This window comes from Protobothrops mucrosquamatus, unplaced genomic scaffold (genome assembly GCF_001527695.2).
Source record: "Protobothrops mucrosquamatus isolate PMUCROS unplaced genomic scaffold, P.Mucros_1.0 scaffold860, whole genome shotgun sequence".
Taxonomy (NCBI): domain Eukaryota; kingdom Metazoa; phylum Chordata; class Lepidosauria; order Squamata; family Viperidae; genus Protobothrops; species Protobothrops mucrosquamatus.
In genome coordinates this window covers 31,618-52,980 of record NW_015387115.1, presented here as the reverse complement: position 1 = coordinate 52,980, position 21,363 = coordinate 31,618, and the positions used below count along the sequence as shown (strand labels likewise).

At 31.7% G+C, this 21,363-nt stretch overlaps 1 protein-coding gene across 2 annotated transcripts in view; it reads right to left on the bottom strand.

The window, feature by feature from the left end:
* Positions 1 to 21,363, bottom strand: part of EYA1 (EYA transcriptional coactivator and phosphatase 1) — a 62,672-nt gene that overhangs the window by 13,011 nt on the left and 28,298 nt on the right. For both annotated transcript variants that reach the window (XM_015819110.1, XM_015819111.1), the window contains exons 8-9: positions 21,126 to 21,209; positions 16,201 to 16,290 (exon numbers count right to left, since the gene is read on the bottom strand). In XM_015819110.1, coding sequence (XP_015674596.1) covers positions 16,201 to 16,290; positions 21,126 to 21,209 — 174 coding nt within the window. The remainder of the gene's footprint in view (positions 1 to 16,200; positions 16,291 to 21,125; positions 21,210 to 21,363) is intronic.

Here is a 21,363-nt window from a genome sequence, read left to right as displayed (position 1 = left end):
GACTTAATTTCTGCAAACCTCAATTTGCTAAACTGGGACAATTGATATTTGATTCAAATCAAATTCACTGGGCTGACAAGTAGACAATTATTTTATTTTCATCAGTATACGTTTGGAAATTGACTGAAAGCTCTGATACATTTTACCAAACACATTTGTAAAATGAACTAAATAACAATAAAGTTCTGTGCATATTTATAATTAAAGCAAATACCTACACTTTAACATAAATGTCTTAGACTCTATACAGAATTCTAAATAGAGAAAAAATATCTAAGAAAAATGTGAAACTTTTGTAGAAATACCGCTATTTGTTGTATTTAGGTTTTACTCCTATGCCATGCAAAGTATTTTTTACAATCAATATTCTGAATTTAATCTATGTCAATACAAGGACCCCTCATTTCAAACCTCAGCTACAAATATTCTCCTTTATTGGAATGTCAATACATTATGCCAAGTCATGTTATTTAACTATAATTTGTTAAACATAAACAAACTATAACAATCCATTAAAACTAAACTACAATAAGAGATAGAAAATATCCGAAAGTGCTATAGGGATACTTTGAAAAGACTGTTGGAAGTTAATTTAAATGAATAAAAGATACCACTAATTGATGTGACAAACAGAAGTCACTGAACAAGTAAAAGAAAAAGTAAAGATGCTGATAGCAGGTTTATAAATTAGAAATGGACAAAAGTAGATGCAAAATATGTTAATAAGCAGCCAAGTGATTTTTGTGACAAGTGCAATCTATGAGGGCAATTCGGAAATAAACCTCCATTTGGTTATCAATGACAAACACTTGCAGATATAAGACTTTTATTATACACATTAGAAAACTACAACATTACATTACTTTTTGACATAATCACCATTCAAATTGAAGCACTTGTCATAACGTCTTACAAGGTTTGAAATTCCTTAGTAGTAGTCGCTCAGCGCCAAATCTGGGCTATGGGGGGGCTGATCAAAAACATCCCAATGGAACTGCTTCAAAAGTTCTTGGGTGGGTCTAGCGGTGTGTGGGCGAGCATTATTGTGAACCAACACCACACCGGAAGTCAGCATGCCCCAATGCTTGTTATGGATGGCTCATCTGAGTTTTTGTAATGTTTCACAGTAGACTTCTGAACTGAGGGTCGAACTATGCTCCACGAACTTCACTAACAGTACTCCTTTGGCATCTTCACATTTGGCGGGATTTTCTATGACACCACTTCCGGTGTGGTGTTGGTTCACGATAATGCTCGCCCGCACACCACTAGATATACCCAAGAACTTTTGAAGCAGTTCCATTGGGATGTTTTTGGTCAACTCCCCCATAGCCCAGATAAGGCGCTGAGCGGCTACTACTAAGGAATTTCAGATTTGGTGTATAATAAAAGTTCTGTATCTGCGAGTGTCTGTCACTGATAACCAAACAGAGGTTTATTTCTGAATTGCCCTTGTACATGTTGGTCTCCAAAAAACAGATTTCCTTCATATACAACATTTGGTTCCTTAGTAATTAGATAGTATTTATCTCTAAATTATGTTATATGGAATGAAGGGAAGAGAAAAAAAAATAGATAAGAAAGACTGAGGCTTACTTTTGCAAGAATCTAGTTATACAAAATAATTAGTTTACAGGTCCTTTGTTTTTATAAACTTAAAATAAAAGTGAAACATTATCTCAGTATTTGCTTATAAATATATAGCTAAATAGAAAATAAGAAGTAGAAATTTGTAGTTGACTTTCTCATGAAAGCAGGATCATATTGTATATATATTTACATCATTTTATTTTTTATATGTTCTTCAAATGTCTAGTGATACAGGAATACCAACTCTATTTTATTCTTCATTGTACTTTAAGAAAAGCAATGTAATAAAATTATAACAACAAATCTTGTAACTTCCAAAATTATGTTATCTGAATTGATTAAATGATAACCTATGCTTCAAATAAATTAAAAAAATAAAATAAATGTAAAGCAAAGACATTCTCAGGCAAAGTTAAATGAAGGACATAGAAAGTCACTAAATAACTTTACACTTGATTAAAAGGGACAATATGAATAATATTACTAATGTAACCTCTTCTGAGAATTGGAAATCATTACAGACTATAGAACCAAACATGCTGATCATAGTTAAAATGCAGTCCTGTGTTTATTTAATCTTTCTAATTTACCATGAGAAAACTAACACCATGCTGTCAACTAATTGTTTCAGTGATTTGCTTTACAAAGTAAAATGAGCTGACAGGGAAATGCTCCATCAAAACTAGCTCTTTTCCTCTATCCTTTACACATCACAGTGTCCTTTGAGACTTGCTGGACATTGGCCAACTCATAGGAAATGATCAGTGGATTCTCTGTTCTCCTCCTATCTGTCATTATGCAATTATCCTCCTGTTTCATTTTTCTCTATTGAACGAACAGTAGAGAAATTTGGTCCAACTATGTGTGAGAACAAAATGTTTAAAACTGCAAAACTTACATATCTGCAAAAGCTCTGCTTAGTAAAATAAAAAAGCACTTTAAATTCAGACCAAGTATTTCAAAGAAAGAGCTTCATGTTTGTTTCCAAAATATGAATATAACATAATCATTTATTAAACCTACTAAAGTAAATGCTTCAAGAAAATTAATCTCATTTCTAACTGAAACAAAACCAGGTATGTGAAATGATGTACAGTTTTTCCTCTCCTTTCCAGTTTTTCTTTTTCGTTGTTTCACCTACTAACCCATTTTAAAAATACAGAAATGTATTTTGTTCTTAATATTTGTTTTCTAAATTGCATGGGGTTTTCATCTGGCAAAAACATGAGCAACATGTATGGTTGGTGGTGGTGGGCAGAAGACAGACATGGATCTCTCCATAAATAGGTTGACAAGGATTTTTCATTTCCTATAGTTTAACAGCAGCAGCAATTATCCCAAATTATAATATTGGAATGAAAAAAAACTTCATGTAATGAGTAGATTTTTGAGTTCATAAAAGATTCATAATAAAACTTCTAGGCTCAGGATTAATACCTTTTAATTTTGGTTCTTCAATCTTGGTGAGACATTTAAGGAATCCACAAGTTATCAAAATGCAAAACAGTACATTTTACTAAATAAGAAATGAAGTCATATTTCTCTTTGCAAAATGGCCAGATAAACAATATTACTGGATTCAATACCCCGACTTTTGAAAATGTCCAGAGCTGCCGCTATGTATGAAGTTCTTTCTAAAACTGATTCAAATTTTACAAAACAGTTGCCTGTTTGCAAATCCTAAAGAGTAGTTGAAAGTTAAAAGTAAAAAAAAAGTAAGCAAATGAGATTACAGCTATTATTTACTTCTGTAATTGAAATACCCAATTCAGTTTGGGTACTATTAGAAAACATTCTGACTGTCCTAAAAGCTGTTCCAAAAGCAAACAAACATTTTAACATCTCTCTTCTCACATTTTGGAGATATAAATTCCAATGTTTAGAATCAACATGTTTCTACAGTACCTAACATAGATCCCTTGTGGAAACTAGGAGAGATATCAACATAGACAATCATATGAACAAGATTAGAAATTATTTCAGCTCCCTGCTAGGTAAATCAAAACAAAATCATGTAATGTGCCTCTATTAAATATTATCTCACAATGATGATTTAAAATCTCTTTTTAAATAGAATTTTGACATTGAACCATAATTGTAGCTATGTTGGACTCTTTTCCTCATTGCCAACATAGCTATTATTTTCATGCATACAAATTATTTTAAAAATCTGCTTTTTATTTTCATGCTATTAAATATTAATTGCATTTCAATAATAAATGTACTATTTATAATATACTTTTGTACATAGTTATTTTTGCAATAATTACAAGTATTTTACTGCATCTTTTATATATTTATATGTAAGGTAGTTCTTGCTTTATGACTGGTTAACATAGCCCATAAGACTTCCAGTTATCGTAAAATGTTGTGGCCCTCTTCTCCATAGTCATACTTTGAGGTGCTTAACAAGCACATGATTTACAATGTTTTTTGCTGGTTTCCAACAAAAACATGCCTTTGGGAGAATGGATTCAGACTTATGACTATGTAATTTGTTTAAAAACCGTCATAAATTTGGGTCTGGTTATTGTGGGGTCTTGTGTTCCAGATATTTATGATAAAAATTCCAGTGTCAATTGCAGTCATAAGTCAAGGATTATCTGTATGTGTAGGTCCAAACCAGAAGCAAAAGTTCTTATAAACAGTCATACAAAATAAATTTGCAAAAGTATATATCTTTATATGCAATCATAATGCTCATATGTGAAAAAGTATCAGAAATGCCCACTGTCTTTCAGTTGAAAACAATAAAAGCTTAAAATATTATGTATAACCCATCATCACAAAAATCTTTTTAAAATACAACATAAATCCATGTGAAAAAAACAGCAACTATTAGTGAACATGCCATCTTTGTCTGGTCTGTACTTTGCATTTTCTCACAATAATTATTCTGTTCAGAGAGTAGAGAAAAGATACAGATTATCTGTGTGATAGGCACAGATATAGAGAACAAAGAGACCTCTTGAAATCCAATTCACTGAATTTGACAATTTGTGGATTAACAGCCAAGGAATTAAAACTGACCTTGAAGAATTTTCTTTTAAAAATAATAGAATGGATTTATAGAACTTATATTCCTACAAAAACAAAACAATAACAAAAAAACAAAACAAATGACAGCAATGAACACTGTGAGGACAAAGTCTAAGGTGAAAATCCTGAGAGTGGAAATTAAAGTATAGGAAAGTGCTTGATTTTCTGCTTATGAAATCTGAATGTGTATGCTTGTACACATAATTTCTTCATATGATATAGAAGATATTTAGATTATCACCTCGAAAACTAATTCATTTATACTGAATATTAAATATAGTTAATATTTTAGGTATATATTGATGAATTTTAAATAGTAAAAATTTAGTTCTGCTCAAATAAGAAAACTATATATGCACCAAAAGAAAAATTGAGATGCATTGGTAAATAAGAATTATTTATGCTTAATGAACAATGAGGGCATTCTGAAACACAGCAGTCTATCAGTCCAGATTAGCTCCTCATGTCTGTAGACACCAACAACAACCCAGATGGCTCTGTCTAAGTTCATTGTGATGTGTGACTCAAAAATATACCAAAGTCAGAAGTAATGATTCTTGTTCTTTTATTCTTATTCTGAGATGAAAAACAAGGATATCTCATAATAAGACAATTCTGACAGATGCCTGACTTTGTAAGCTTTCTCATCAGCCAGAGAGAGAACACCAGTAGGATGCCCATTCCTGGTCTTCCATAATTCTTCAGAATTGTATTTTAGCAGTGAATGTGAATTCTTCCACTGTATTGATCAATATTCCTGGAACTTCTTAAATCTTTAGCAGCTTGTTTTAACAATAGGCTTAAATTGTGAATCAGAATTCACATGTTATTTATTACCCAGAAGAAGCCAAATTACAATTTGGGCAAACACGCATTTGAAAAAAATATTTTTTAATAAAAATGTTCAAGGAAAACAAATCAAATGCAACCAACATGTAGATTAAAATTAGTCTCTACAATTTCTTCTAGACAATAAACATATATTTTTTCTCAATGTAAATAGATATTGATAATAATCTTATATATTCTAACCTGCATAATTGCACTGAATAAAATGTATTGTATTTCAAAACAATATATCGAATAGAACTAATCATCATATGGGTTTTTAAAAAAAAAGAAAATCAAAATGAGTATAAATTGAAAAAAAAGAAAATAACTAACAGAGTTTTAAATACATTTAATTAACAATATTTCAGAGTGCACATTCTTTAATTCTATACAATTCCTGCATTTAGTATAATTGGAAAGTACCAATTACAAAATTCTTGGCAGGTCACAGAGAAGTTACTATTCGGTGGACAACCATTTAATAACAATTATCCTAGATACAATGCTAGGAAACTAAGCAGGATAAAGTCATGTCTTCGCTTAATGACCATAATTGGTATTAGCAAACCTGTTGATAAATGAAGCAGTCATTAAGTGAGACTTTATGTGACTGCAACAGATTTATAGCCTCATTTCTATGGTCATTAAGTGAGTCACCATAGGTCATTAAGTAAGTCATCACATGAATCCAACTTGCAATTTTACTACTGGATTCTCCATTTACCCTCTATGAGAAGCTGGCTGTGAAGCACGCAAATGATGACCACATGACCATGAGATGCTGCAATATAATAAATGCCTACTGGTTGTGAAATGCCTAAACCTTAATGTGATTGCAGGAACATTGCAGTAACTATAAGCAGTAGTGGGATTCAGCCAGTTTGCACCACTTCGGCAGAACCGGTAGCTAATTTTTGTTGCCCAGGCCCAGAATGGACTTCTGGAAGCAGCATCCACACAGAGAACTGGTTGTTCACATGTTTGAATCCCACCACTGGCCATAAGTGTGTGGATCAGTTGGAAAGTTACATTTTCAGTTGCATCATAACTTGATGATTCACTAAATTGGACAATCATTAAGTGACTGTAGACAGTGATATTTCGTTTAAGAAACTAAGGCCAGAATATATCATCACTATCTTCAATGTTAACATATTTTAAAATATATAAATAAGTTGGATACTTTATTATTATAAACCCTCCTGTAAAAGTTTTTCATATAAAACAATGTATCTATATATTTAATCTTACCACACTTAAAAAATAGAAAAATACAGACACAAAGGGACCTTTGAATAAACAGGCATAGTTGCAAAACACTGCCTCTATGTCACCTTCACACTATTAGGTATAAAATGCAGATTTCATCATATCTAATAAAAAGTTTTAATCTTTTTATTCTCTCTCTTAATAATGTTCCTCAATAATACTTCTAACCATTCTGATGTAGAAATTGAACGAAATAGAAATTCCCACCACAAATATTAAACTCCTTGCAGAAGTTGAAGTCTTTGTCCTGAGAATGCTGATCCCTACTCATATTCCTTCCCTCTTCATACTCCTGCCTTGAAATTTCTAGTTGAAATCTGGCAAAGTCGAATAATTAACTCAGATCTAATAATTTATCCTGCAGTCTGTCTATTCAGCTGTTGATAGAACTCTAATCAGCAGATGTTTACCTAGATTACCTTATTCAGCAACAGTGGTAGATCAAAAGCAAACTGCTGCTAAATCTATGTGTCTATCAGATAACAAGTCCAGGCAGTAGCATCTCCTTAAATACTAGACTTTTGTGTGGTTATGGGGCATTATTAACTATGGTACCTTTATATAGTAGTCCTTGTATAGTGGTTTCTTTCTAGTGTTACTGTCTTCTGGGAATACAGAACAAATAATTGCTTATCTACCTCTTTCATTATTATGCTAATGTCACCTTACGAATCTCTGTTATTCAGAGCCAGGTAAAGGCTTTGGTAAGAGACGGATATGTGGGACTTCAGACTTGCAATTATCTCTTCATTCAACTGGACTGTAAAAAAATCTAGCCTCCCTAGCTGAGAATGCACTGTGGACACATTTTCCACCATATCCAGAATAGGAGCAGCTCCAAGGAAGCCAATTTATCTTTGAAAAAAAGTCTTTAAGTAGTACTTTAGTCTGCTCTTTGATCCTCCTTTCTACTCTTTTCCTTTTATGTTGCAGTTTTCAGATTGTAAAGGACAGAAGTTGTCTTATTAATTTTTATAAGATGGTCTATGATTCATTAGGGATGAATACAAATCACTCATACGTAGATATCCATCAAATTATTTTACAAGTCTCAGGCTTTTTTAAAAAATCTACCTATTTTCATCATTTTAATATGCATTGTTTCTATCATCTTTAGTACTATCTCTAATAACCCTTTGCCTCTTTATGTTTTCACTAAATTTGTAATCTTTACTAATCTTGTAATCTTGCAATGCAAGAGTATATAGTCCAAAAGTTTTGCCAAAAATCATTCATATGCAATAATATTAGCATTTTTTTTAACTGATGGCAGACTATGAAAACTAGCATTTAAGAAAACGTTCAACCCTTGCTTATTTTAATACATTGGGTTTGGGAAGAAAAACATCAAGTGTTACCAATAATTCATTTCCAGAATTATAATGCTAATCTTAGAGTAAACATGATACGGTAGAACCGAAAATGACATATCTCACACCATAATTATTTTGTAATGACTTGAAAGGCAAAACAATTTATTTTTACATTAATTCTGAATTTAATGTTTTGTTTCTAGGCCATTAATCTAAGCTTTGAACAGATGTTTTTCATTCACTGCAATCTAAAATCAACATAAAATCATGTATATTCATAGTGACAGGAAAAAATGGAACATCCTACTTAAGTTATACTTCCAACTGTGGGAATGTTCATATATAAATAACATTCCCAGAGAGGATCATGGAAGAAATTGTATTTACATGAACATACTAGGGCCTGCTGAAATGGGTGAACAATTATAATAAATAGGGTCTGATTCCAGGAGGAATAAATGTTTCACACATTAAAATGACCAAAATAACAATCTTTATTGAATAACAACAAACCTTGGAAGAATGGCATTCTTCTGAACAAGTTGTTACAGTTATACCATAACAATTTTTGTGATCTCATTTTAACAATAGTTCCAGATTGGAAAAATAACAACTTTTCCCAGAGGCAATGTGGTTTAAGATGGTTCCTGACAAACTAGAAAGAATGCTAAGAATTATGGAGATAATATAAATTGAAAAAATATAACTGAGAAAGTTAAAACATACTAGCTAGTCTCCTACCTTTTATTTTGCACTAAGAATATTCATACAAATTCACAAGATTGTGCAACCAAGCATATATTTTTGAAGGTCTGGCAATTGTAAACTATATAAAAACTTAATTTTTCATTTTTTGCAACAACAAACAATAATTATCTATTGGAATAATTCAGCGGGCTTATCTTTATTATTATGGGATGTTGCATAGTCAATTTCCTTATCTTTATTATCCTTCAAGGTAATGAAAGGTTTGTGACTTTTGACCATTTATTAAGAGTCCACTCAGGACATATAATCATAGGGTAAATTTAAACAATAGGTTGTTCACACATCAGATCCATCTGTAGAAGAACATTTGACCTAAGAAGTGAAATTAAATACTCCTTTAGGTTTCTGGGTTTTCTTATTTAATTTATCTAACTAGATCATTTGTGCTTGATGGTTTTTAAAAGCATTATAATGATATGTTTAGTCCAGGCTTGCCAATTTAAAATTAAGATATCAGAAGCATAATTGAGGACAGGAGTCTAACTATAGGATCATGCAAATACTATGACTTTTATCCTATGACTTGCAAAGACAGCATTTGACTGGTAATATCACCATGTACAAATCATTTTTTTTTTGTCATCATGGTTTGTGGTGAATGCTAAACTATTTCCTCTACTTTTACATTTATTTTTCAAAAGTTTACTTGATTTTTCCATTAAAATGTTCAGGGTGGCTTAAAGTCTAGTAACAAAATAGCAATAATATTATTACATAATGGTGTAATGGTAATGGGAGTATGGGGAGGACAAAATTAATAAATATTTCAGGTTAAAGTAGGATGTTTACAGATTTATAATTTCCCATTGAAGATTAGGAAAGAGAGAACAGAGAGTTCAAATAATACCTTTATGGTGATATGTATTAAGAATTATTTTGGAATTCTAAAAATAAAATACTTTTAAATAAACCTTTTATTTTACTTACAGTTGCGTAGAGCATGAATGCATATGTATAATACATTTATCCTAACCTGATTCTGAAAAGGGAGTTTTCTGTAAATTCCTAAATTTTGGGGAGTCAGGATGAGAAGAAAAATAATCTACTATTTATGGCTCAAAGATAGAGTAAGATCTAGTTCTCTTGGTAGTGAGTTCCAGAAATTAAATTAAAATAAAATAAAGGGACAGAAATACTGTCCCTTTATCATTAACAAGGTAGCCTATATACTGATAGGATGTAAAAGAAAGTCCCTGAAGAAATCCTTAATGAGGCAAACAGTTTTACTTGAAGTAAACATTTTAACTTTTTCAGTTTCAAAGATGCCTCATGCTTTAAAAGTTGTATAGAACCATTTTATCTGATCTGAAAATGAATTGAAGTCAGTGGAGCTTTTATAAGCTCCTAATATCCAGTTTCTGTCAACAGCCTAGAAAAATCGTTTGGGGCAGGTGAATTTTCAGACACCTGTCAAGGATAGTACCATGCAAAGAACTTGGCAGCAGTACAATTATGATGTAACTGCACCACCTGGCCACCTTGAAATTAGGTTTTCAGATATTAACTGAAAACACTGAGTTTTATATGCCAACCTAACAAAAAAGGTAAAAGCTCATGTATAAAATGAAATTGAATAAAGGTACACTTTTGACCATGGATGCTGCCTGAATGTTCATAACTCAGATTCAGAATTATGTCCCAGAGCAAAACTGTATTATGTTGTAACTTTGTGTTAATATGGTAACACCTAATCCAAGAAAAGTTAATTCTTATGTCAGAATCAGTAGTTTTATCAGCCAGGGGCACCTATGTGCTTTATGGATTACATTCCAAATTCTTATCAGTTCAACCTCAAAAAGTTCAGCACAGAAAGAACAGAGTTGCTATTATGATGATGAAACTATTCCCTAAATACTGAGATTACTTGATTAAGGCATAGAGGGAAAAAACCCTGCACCAGGACACTATATGGTAATAGTTGGACACCTCAAATGCCAATAACGTCAGCACGAGTCACTATCTTTTGAAACTATTTTTTTAAGATGACGTAACCAAACTAACAATGAGCCTGATGCTGGGAAAGATTGAGGGCAATAGAAGAACGGGACGACAGAGAATGAGGTGGCTGGATGGAGTCACTGAAGCAGTAGGCGTGAACTTAAATAGACTCCAGAAGATGGTAGAGGACAGGAAGACCTGGAGGAACGTTGTCCATGGGGTCACGATGGGTCGGACACGACTTCGCAATTAACAACAACAACAACCAAACTAACAAGCTATACATTAAAATACAAAGTGATTTGTGAATATTAAATGAATAAACTGATGAATTTGTATTTTATTTTTCCCTCTAAGATATTTTATATTGAGATCATTTCTCAAAAATACTGTAAGTCTAATGCTCTAAATTCTACATGGCTTCAACATCATTTAAAGATAATTATAGAAACTTTTTTCATGAAGAGTTTTCTAAAAAAGGTTTTTAAAAGAAAGATTCCAAAGGGCACAGAAGAAATAAGAAAATCTTTTTCCTTACAATAAATTATAAAATAAATCATAATGTCTTATATTTCTGCAACAAAATGCATATTATATTTGTATATATATATATCGGTATATCACTGCACCATTCCTTTCGAGCAACACAGGGATTAATTTAATGTATTTTTCACAGTAGAAAAATAAATAGTTTAAGGAACATAAGCAAGTGCCTCAGTTCTAATTTAATGATAAACTTTAATAAGTATTTTTTTAATGTTAGCAGATATTATGACCAGTTCTTAGATCATGAACTGCAACACTATTTATTTTTAATCCACTTTGAAACAGTTACAGTTAAGTTAATTATCAATAAGACATTTTAATAGAAATCCAAATACAGTCAATAACACTACCTTGCATACTCATAAAAATAAGAAACCCATAAATTTAAACTTCTGGATAGAATATATATGATTTCTCCTAAATGATAGTCAGTATCTATGTAGAATTATTCTACAAAAATTATCATTTGAGATTTTCTAATTAAAATGATGACTTTAAAAGATTTTCCAAATTGTTGAATTCTTTTCAGTCTTAAAATGAGCATCAGACCTAAAAAGGTATATGCTATTTCAATTAATCTTAAATATCTATGGCAAACTGCTTCCAAAATGTTGCCAAGAAAACTGCATGGACTTCTCCACACTGTTGCTAAAAATTCAGACTATCTGAAAGGCACTATACAGAGACACAGAGAGTATTTTAAGGAATAAGTCATATTACTTTAAAACTTAATTAAGTGAGAAAGTGTTTACTGATGCCAATGTATTCAGCATAACTGTCTGTTCCATCATAAATAAAATATCAACACTGGAGTGTAGAAATCTCACAGATACCACAGTGTTTTTTTCAAGACTGTAGGATATTACAGAAAAATCATAAGATGAAAAAAAATGAAAATGATATTGCTGCAATTGTGTAGTGTCACATATTTCAGCATTTTATTTATTTATTTAAAATTTTTATATTGCTGCCTACTCTCACATGGCAACTCAAGGTGGCTTACAGGAAATGAAAACACAATATAAAAGAAAATAATAATAAAAATAATAAAACAACCCCCACCCACCATCCCAGCGACAACACACATTTATACCAGCCATTTAATGCAGAGTTACAATTATTTTTGAAAAGACATAATTCTAAAGCCCTATGCTTGCATCAACTTGCTGTCACTATTTGAGAGTGTAAGTGTGCAGATCTAGTAAGTTTGTTTGTAATTTCCACAAACCTGCAGGCATAATACCAACTGCAAGTTGGCTAGTAAAAGAGGGAAAGCAAAGGAACACATTATTTTTAGGATAAGAAGCATTTCAGCTCATGTCATACCATACAAACTAAAATGCTTTGCACAGGTAATAGCTGAAACAAGCAGAGATGTATATGGATATATACTGTTCTTACCCAATAGAGATAACAAACCAAAAGGTCAAAAATATTGTATTGCAAGCCCATACATAATTCAGTGCTTTCAGATACCTGAATAAACTGATGCTGAAAACACCATGGGAGCTACAGTGTTTATTCATTGCTGCTTCATGTTCAGTTTATCTATAACAAAAGAAATTTATGACCTTACCACTGAGCTACCTTAGGGAAAAAAAGTAGGTGCCAGAAATCAGGAAGATCCAGAGCCAAAGGGATCATACTACTAAACTTACAAAGGTTCACTATTGCCGATTAAATGAAAAGAGACTCAAAGCTTAATGCAGAGGGAAACAAATCTTTTTAAAGGTTTGAAAGTCTCAGATAACTACCCTGCCATTGTTTTACATTTTTTCATGCCTCTACACTTCCTGGTTCTGCCTGAGACCAGATGTGCCAAAATACTTTAATAAAGAGTGTTGTCATAGCTCAGCAAGAAGCAGGAAACATAGGTAATCTTGTAAGCAGAAATAAAATCCCCAAATTTAAAACATCTGCATATATTTTCATTAGACCTAACATCTATAACATAGCCACTTTGCCTATTAATCCATCTATCTAACATCTATCTATCTATGACCTATCATGAATAAAACTGATGATTTCACTAGCATAACATGCCTGCAATTTCAATATTTATTACAGCATGCTGTTTTCCAAAGCTATGTTAAAGAGTAGGTGCAAAAAAGTACCACATATTTTTCCTATTTTCAACACAAGATAGATAGCATAGACACATTATTTACTCTAAACTATTTATGTTCAAAATTATGGAATAGAGATAATCAGTTTTGGGGGGAGGGGAAAGGGAGGGTTGAAATACAACACAAAAGACCTCTCTGTCAAATAAAAAGTCTCTGTAATCCAGTATTCTGCATCATAGAGCCAACACATGTTTTTCAATGGTACTTAAGCAGAACATAAAGCTGTAGCTCCATTCTAATGTTCTTCCTGACCATAGTGCAGGGGTCTTCAAACTTGGCCCTTTTATGACTTGTGGACTTCAACTCCCACAACTCCCTTCAACGCTGGCTGAAGAATTCTGGGAGTTGAAGGAGTTAAAAGGGCCAAATTTGAAGACCCCTGCCATAGTGCTTCTGAAATTTATTGGCTGTAGCTACAATAACACGTAAGCACTAAAACCTCTACCTTTCATGAATCTGTTGAACTCATCCTAAAGTCAGCTAAGTAGTGACTATCACCATAATTACAAGTAGTGAAACCTATAGGTTATATTGCTTATCTGAAACTGCTCAAAATATTACTCCTTGTAATATATCCTAATTAAAGGGAATAGCATGACACATAGCAATAGTTCAGACATGTTCAATTGGAATCCTAATCCTTGATGCTATACCAGAAACTGCTTTTTGTAAGATCCCTGTTTCAAAATCAATTTTATGGGTCGAGTGAGGAACTACTACTCAAAACAGTAAAACTTAGAAGTCATACTTGATACACAGTGGAGCTGACCAAATCCCTGAAATGTTAACATTTAACAATTAAATTAAGACATTTATGGTCAATTATAATAGTTTGCAATTATTAAAACATATGGATGTATATTCCATTTTGATTAGGAAAAACTATAAGCTAATGGGTACAGGATCAAGATAGAATACTCTTTCAGCTAAACTTGGGCTAAATTATATATTGTATATTCAGAACACAGACACAGAATTTCATATATGCACTTGGTCAAGTTATCTTGTATTGAAATATGTTTATGTTTGTGTGTGTGCAACATGAAACATTAACATACTGGCAACACTTGAAAATAGTATTTATTTTAAATATTTAAGATACAAAGTAATATTTTATGTTAACTTGCTAATGTATCATTGAGTAGTTTCTTTCATAAATAAAATTGGAATATAGGACAGATGTTTGAGAAACCACATTTAGTGGTTGCACACACTAATTTCAAGTAATATCAGCTCATCTATTAAATAAGGTACATTTTGTTAGCTTTGGGGAAAAAGAAACATCAGGGAATATTTAAAGGGCAATTGTTGCCAATTAACTTTGATCAACAAAAGTTGTATGTGAATTTTCAGGATTCTTTTGCCTGCCTAGAATAATGTATATTTATATTTTCTAACAAAATAATACTGTGATGATTAATGCTTATTGGCAACGCTCCCCAAGCTTGTTTAGTGGTTCGGTTTTAAATAAACAGCTGCCTTTATTATGACAGAAGCAAAATTTGACTGTCTTACCTGTGTTTGAAATTTTAATGAAAATATCCAAAAGTCTGTTTTTCCATTGTTAAATGAAAGAAACACACAAGTTGGAAACTACTATTCATAACCAAGGAAGTTCTTTTAGAGAGGAAAAAAGTATTAAAACCAAAATTTTTAAGCTTTTGATATGGTTCTAGAAAGTTTGACATTACAACTAACTGCTAGAATTTCCTACGGTTCATGCAAAAGGCCTACTTATGTTTATTATTTACATAAACATTGTGAGCTGAAACATTTATCATCATAACTACAAAAGTATGAACCGGTTACTCAAGTTTCATTGTGCTCTTACTGTGCTATTGATAACAAATATGTTCTTGTTTTGTTGTTTTCCTAATCTTGTGTTAGCAATCCAGACGTGCAATTGTGAGATGGATGGCAATATAAAACAATGTAATAAATAAAATAAATTTTGCAACAAACACACCATTCACAAGATACATGACAAAAAAATAATAAGCATAGTATAGAATTGGGGAAGACAGAAACCCCAGTTTCTTACAGGCATTTAACATATGCAGTACTACTGAATTCACGTAATTTCAACAGTTTCTCACTCTGATTTGTATTAGAGCAAATGACCTAGGCAAATTAATTTAAGTAATTATTAGGCAGATAGCATGCTTTCTTAATAACTATCATATGGTTACATTTTAATGTTTAAAATTTAGTCAAAATATTAATATCTTAATGACACTAAAGAAAATTATGATGAACATTAAAATTTCCAGAAGTTTTGCAGATATTTTAAGCATTAAGCCCAGAAGTAATAAATGATAAATTTATATTTTTGAAAGAATATATATACATACAACAGTAGATAAAGTTTAAATTTCTTTAAGTGTATAATACAATTGGTTGAGTGGTTTGGGTAGACATAATGAGAAAGAGGAGCCACAGGAACAAACTGTGTAAATATTGTAGGGAAGGAATTATTTGTGGAGAAATACCAATACGAAGGAACAAAAGAATTGTATCTATCTCAACCTATGCCAGGAATCCAATAGACAGCTACTTGAAACCAATGACAAATAGTGGGTAGCATATTAGTTAGCTACACCTAGAAGCAGACAGCTGATTACCATGAAATTAGTATAAATAAACTGATAAAGAAGGACTCCAGAGCACTAATTTTGCCAATGTAAGTCTTCTCTTCAGTCCTTTCATAGAAAGTAGTGGTCACTTGGCCATTATTTAGTCTTTCAAAAATTCTGTGTGCCATTCAAATAATAATTACTTACTTCTAAATCATTAAAGAACAGATGCGTATCTGCCAAGTTGAAAATCATCTCCTCCATCCTTAATCCCAGTGAAACAGAAGTAGGGGGGTCCTCATAAAAGAAAAGAAAGAAAAAAAATTAGACTTATCAGAGAAAAGAAGATAAATTGTTATGGTTTAAATGCCTTGAGAGGGGAGGAATACTTTTATGGGCTCAAAACAGTGTTAGAATATGAAAATCAGTGAAGTCACTGTAAAGCATTGATTTTTTCTTCTTTTTATCAAAGATGTTTTGACTGAGTAGGCCAACAAAAAACTCATCTGGAAGTTCTAAAGTTGGAAACTGATTTTGTAGACATTGTTATATCAGAAGCATATTTTATGTAATATGCCTTAAGATACAGCGTTTCAAGACCTCTTGTTTGGAACTATGCAGATGGCACAGGTTGTTAATCCTCTATATGCAATTTTAGAAAAATTGTGACAATGGAAGACCCAAAAACAATATACTGTAGGTAGTCCATACTCAACAACTATTTATTTAGTGACTGTTTGAAATAACAATGGCACTGAAAAAAATAATGTATCACCAGTCCTTTCACTGATGACTGTCACAACATCACAGTGACTGTGATTTGGATGCTTGGTAACTGTCATGCATTTATGACGGTTGCAGCATCTATGGTCATGTGATCGCCATTTGTGATCTTTCCAGATGATTTCCAACAATCAAAGTCAATGGGGAAGAAAAGGTTGCAAGTAGTGGTCATGTAATGTTGAGTTTAACAACCATAGTGAATCATTTAATGACCGTGTCAAAAAAGATCATAAAATTGAGGGTGGTTATGTGCTATCTTATTTAATAACCATACCATTTGAATTTTCTAGTCCCAATTGTGATCATAAGTCAAGGACTACCTACAGTAGTCTACTACCTACAGTAGTAGAAAACACTGAAATAACAATTGGAAATATAGAAGGACTAGTTGATATAAACAATAAAAATGATAACTTAGAAAATGGTTGTCTAATTTTTGGCTTGCCTGGGCCACATCAAGTGAAGAGGAATTGTCTTGGGATGCATTTTAATATTTAATATAATCAATGTATGTAAAGAACAAATTTTATTTGTTTATATTTTTTATGATCTTATGGGGTCATATTATAGTTGTCCAAGGCTGTATGCGCCCCATGGGCCAAAAGTTGTACAAGACTTAGAACAAGTAATAACAAAAGAACTAGTACAAAACTGACTTTTTGACAAGAAGAATCAAAAGAAAAAATTACAGCATATGCACAATCACCAGTAGGAAGACAAACTGCTAGCACAAGAAAGTGGTGCCCCCCCAAAAATTTTTTTGTGGCACCTATAATGAAAGATGAGTATAAGATGTTTGCAAGGATCAAAATAACATCTATCAAACAGACCAATCAGCTTGCCCATAGTATAGCAGTGGTAGTTACAAAAACTGAGTACCAACATTAGAAAAATCAAAAATATTCATATTCAATCCCAAAGTAAAGATAAGATTGGAGGCCAAGACACAGAAATTAACATCAGATGCAAGTAATTTAAAGAATATGAAAGAGCAAAAAGTGAAGAATGTAAAGATCAAGGTAAGCCTGAGGCAGCTTTCAAAATAACAAAGCAACAAATAACAGTAAAAAGTAGGAAAATTGAATGCTATGAGGCACAAATCATCCAACTGAAGCAAAATCAACTATTCCAGTCAGACCAGAGGTGATTCTATCAAAGTGGCAATAGGAATTCTAAAAATGGAAAACAAAGGAAAAGTGAAACAATCCAGTTTTGGAAAGATCTATGGGAAACTCAAAAAGATTATAATAAAAATGCTGGATGGATAAAATAATTTGAATATAAACTTAGTAAAAATCAAATGGCAGAACTAATAATAATAGTAGAAAGGATTACAGTGAAACCAGTGAAAAAGATTTAAAAGTGGACCTCTCCTGAAATGATTAATTAATTGCATGGCTTTTGGGTCAAATATCTGCTTAGCTTACATCCAATTATTAGCTTAATAAGTATTGCATAGAAAAGACATCAGCATCTGGTTAATAAATGCAAAAATTTAGATACGTTTTGAAAAATATCCCAGCAAAGGGAACAAACTCAGGAACCATAGGCTGATAATATGATTGCTTACAATGTTTAAATTACTCACTAGCATAACAGTGGGCAACGGTGGGCAACATACAAGATTATTTGCAATAAAATTATTTTACTTAATATTTAAACTTAGCAAACCATAAACAAGTAAAATGGAAAAGCAATCTATATAAATTCCTATTTGTAAGCTTTCAAAAGACAACTAATTCAGCTGTTGTGAATTAAAACAAATGCTAGATATGTAACTGTTTACACTAACTGAGAAAAGAAGTCTTACATTCATAACTTCTGGGTCCAGTGGTGAACAAAGCTTGTAGTCCTGAATTCTTGTCTAAACTAAACAATTGTCTACATGATTAATTTCATTACCTCCATTTCTCCCATTCAAAGTGACAGAACCATATTATTATTATTAATATCGGTTTTCTACTACACATTCTCATATACATTGAACTAGAACAAAAAAATTATCTTCAGTATATTTAGAGCTGATTGTGTTTTAACCCTCTACAAGTCTTTGGAGATAAAATATCTTTGTTCACTTGGACCCTAACAGAGAATCTAAATATTAAATAGCACAATTTTTTTTTAAAGGTTGTATATTTGAACACAAAAACAATAGTGGCTAGAACTGGCTAGTAGACCGAGATAAAATAATGGAACATTAGAATCTTAATCTTTGTTATTTTAATTCATTTCTGAATAATTATTGCAAAATTAAATGTTTGAAAAGTGCAATGAATCATTTAAAAAGTACTATTTATAAATATGAATGGCATATTTATTATGATTTATTACTACACACATTAGTACGTCATCTTAAAATCCTTACTCCTTTTGTTTTCTGGTGAAGGAGGAGTTGAAAAACAAGAAAGTTCACTTTTTGTTCCTGCCTCAGCTTATTTTCCAGTTAGCTGGAAAGTCAGAATTGAATACTTCTGTGGGCTTTCCCCTTCTTTTTATGTAACATGTTATGACATATATCTCCTACAATTAAATCAAAGAAACAAAAAAACTTCATATTAACACTACAAACTTCAAATGATGAAGCGTTGAACCACAAGTACTGCTACATAAACAAATTATCAGAATTTTAGCTAAATGTGTTCCATAGTCTTCTTTTAATGCTCTTCTGCACAGTGATTTCCTATCTCTTTCAGGATCTGAATCAATTTAGTTTTCATTTAATCTAAACTGGCAAACAATCAATTTTCTCTTTGAAAAATTAAAAATAAGTGTTTGATAATGAGAATAGGAAAGAGTCAATACAAAGCCTAACATTCATTTACATTTTATTTTTCTTACTTTCCAATTCTTGTTCCATTTTTTGCGAGGGAAATTTGGGCTTCAAAAAATCAGTTGTCAGGTAGAGGACCTGTCCATCTCACAATACATCCCAGCTAGTCACTGGTGAACTAATAAATAGTAAACAAATAGCCACAGATGCACAGAAGGCATCACTGCATGTATTCAAAGAACACCTCCCACTAGTTCTATACTTTATTTTCAGCAAAATATCTACAGAGCTGTTGTTTATTGTTGCATGTGATTTATATTCAAGGTAGTGCTCACAGAAAACTGTTTTTTCAACAGCATTCAAATTATATACTTTATTCCTGAAAAAAATATAACAATTCTCTCCTCTAGTCTAGGGCTTTTACTGCTATCATGATTAGTATGAAAAAAAATTATTGAATGAGTCTTATAAACAACCCTTTGTTTATGTCCACATCAATAATTATATCCAAAGTTATGCAAGTAGCTTTCTGTTAATGTAGACTTGCTACCTCAAAACCTTCTCTGTGTAACCCCCACCAAGCTTTATTCAAGGCTATTGCTGGAAAATCTAAAACCACACACTTTTCTTTTAGGACTGATGGATAAATAACTGGGGAAAATGTAATTTAGATTATAGAAATATGTAAGTAATAGTCTAACCACAGGAGGAGGAGGAGGAGGAGGAGGAGGAGGAGGACCAGAAGAAAAGTGAGTGGATTCAGTTGCAATGGCAATAAATGTACCATTAGAAAATGGGAGAGATTGTCATGGAGAAAATCTAGCTATGTGGTCACTAAAAGTTAATAACTTGATGACATATAATCCATCCATCCATCAATAAATTATTTTATCATATCATAACCTCTGTATCATGTATAGCCCATTTATTTAATAGCAAGATTTAATTTATTTTTCATTATAGTGGTATTATATTAGTACAGTTTGTAATACTAATCTAAAAAAAATAAAAGATAATCCAGACAGGCATATATAGAAAGTTATTTATGTAGTTCCCATAGAATATTTTATTTATGTCCAGTATTAAAAAGCTGGAATGGAACATTTTTTTAATCCGTACCATGTTGGATTTACTTCATTTTAAAATTATAATAACAAATTGCATTTAATAATTTTGTACCTTTTTTCCAGTGGAAAAATAGAGATTGTATGTATTTAGAGGTATGCTATTATTTAGAGTGGCAAGTTTATAAGTATATAAATAACGTTACTTTTACAATTATTTGGTAAAAGTTTTCTGAATTCACTATCAGCTCCTGGTGACTACATGGAAACATTTGTACTGATTTCTTTACAAAGTATGGGTATTTCTAGAGTGTTATTTCTTTTCAGATTTCCAGAAGGTCTCCAGAATTGACCATTTACTTCCAATGTTTCATAAGCACTGAAACCCCAATGACAATTATTGTTTTTATTTTACTTTTAACTTCAATACTTCATCCTATTACACTAAGTTTTTACTTTTTTCTATAGATTGCTTCTGATTGCACACATATACAAACGTTGTCTTTTATACTTACTCTTCCATATCTGTTAGCATATGATCCTGTGAGAAGTGAATGGAAAACGATGATTGTCTCATCCAAATCCCAAATGAATACTCTCTATAAAAATAAAATCAAAATATTTATACTTGTCATGTTTTATAAAGTTGGTAACTATAGTAGACTTACCTAAATGAATTGTTCTGAAAGTTGTACTTATTATAAGCTTATCTATTTTTTATTCAATTTCAGACCAATGTCCATACTATAATAT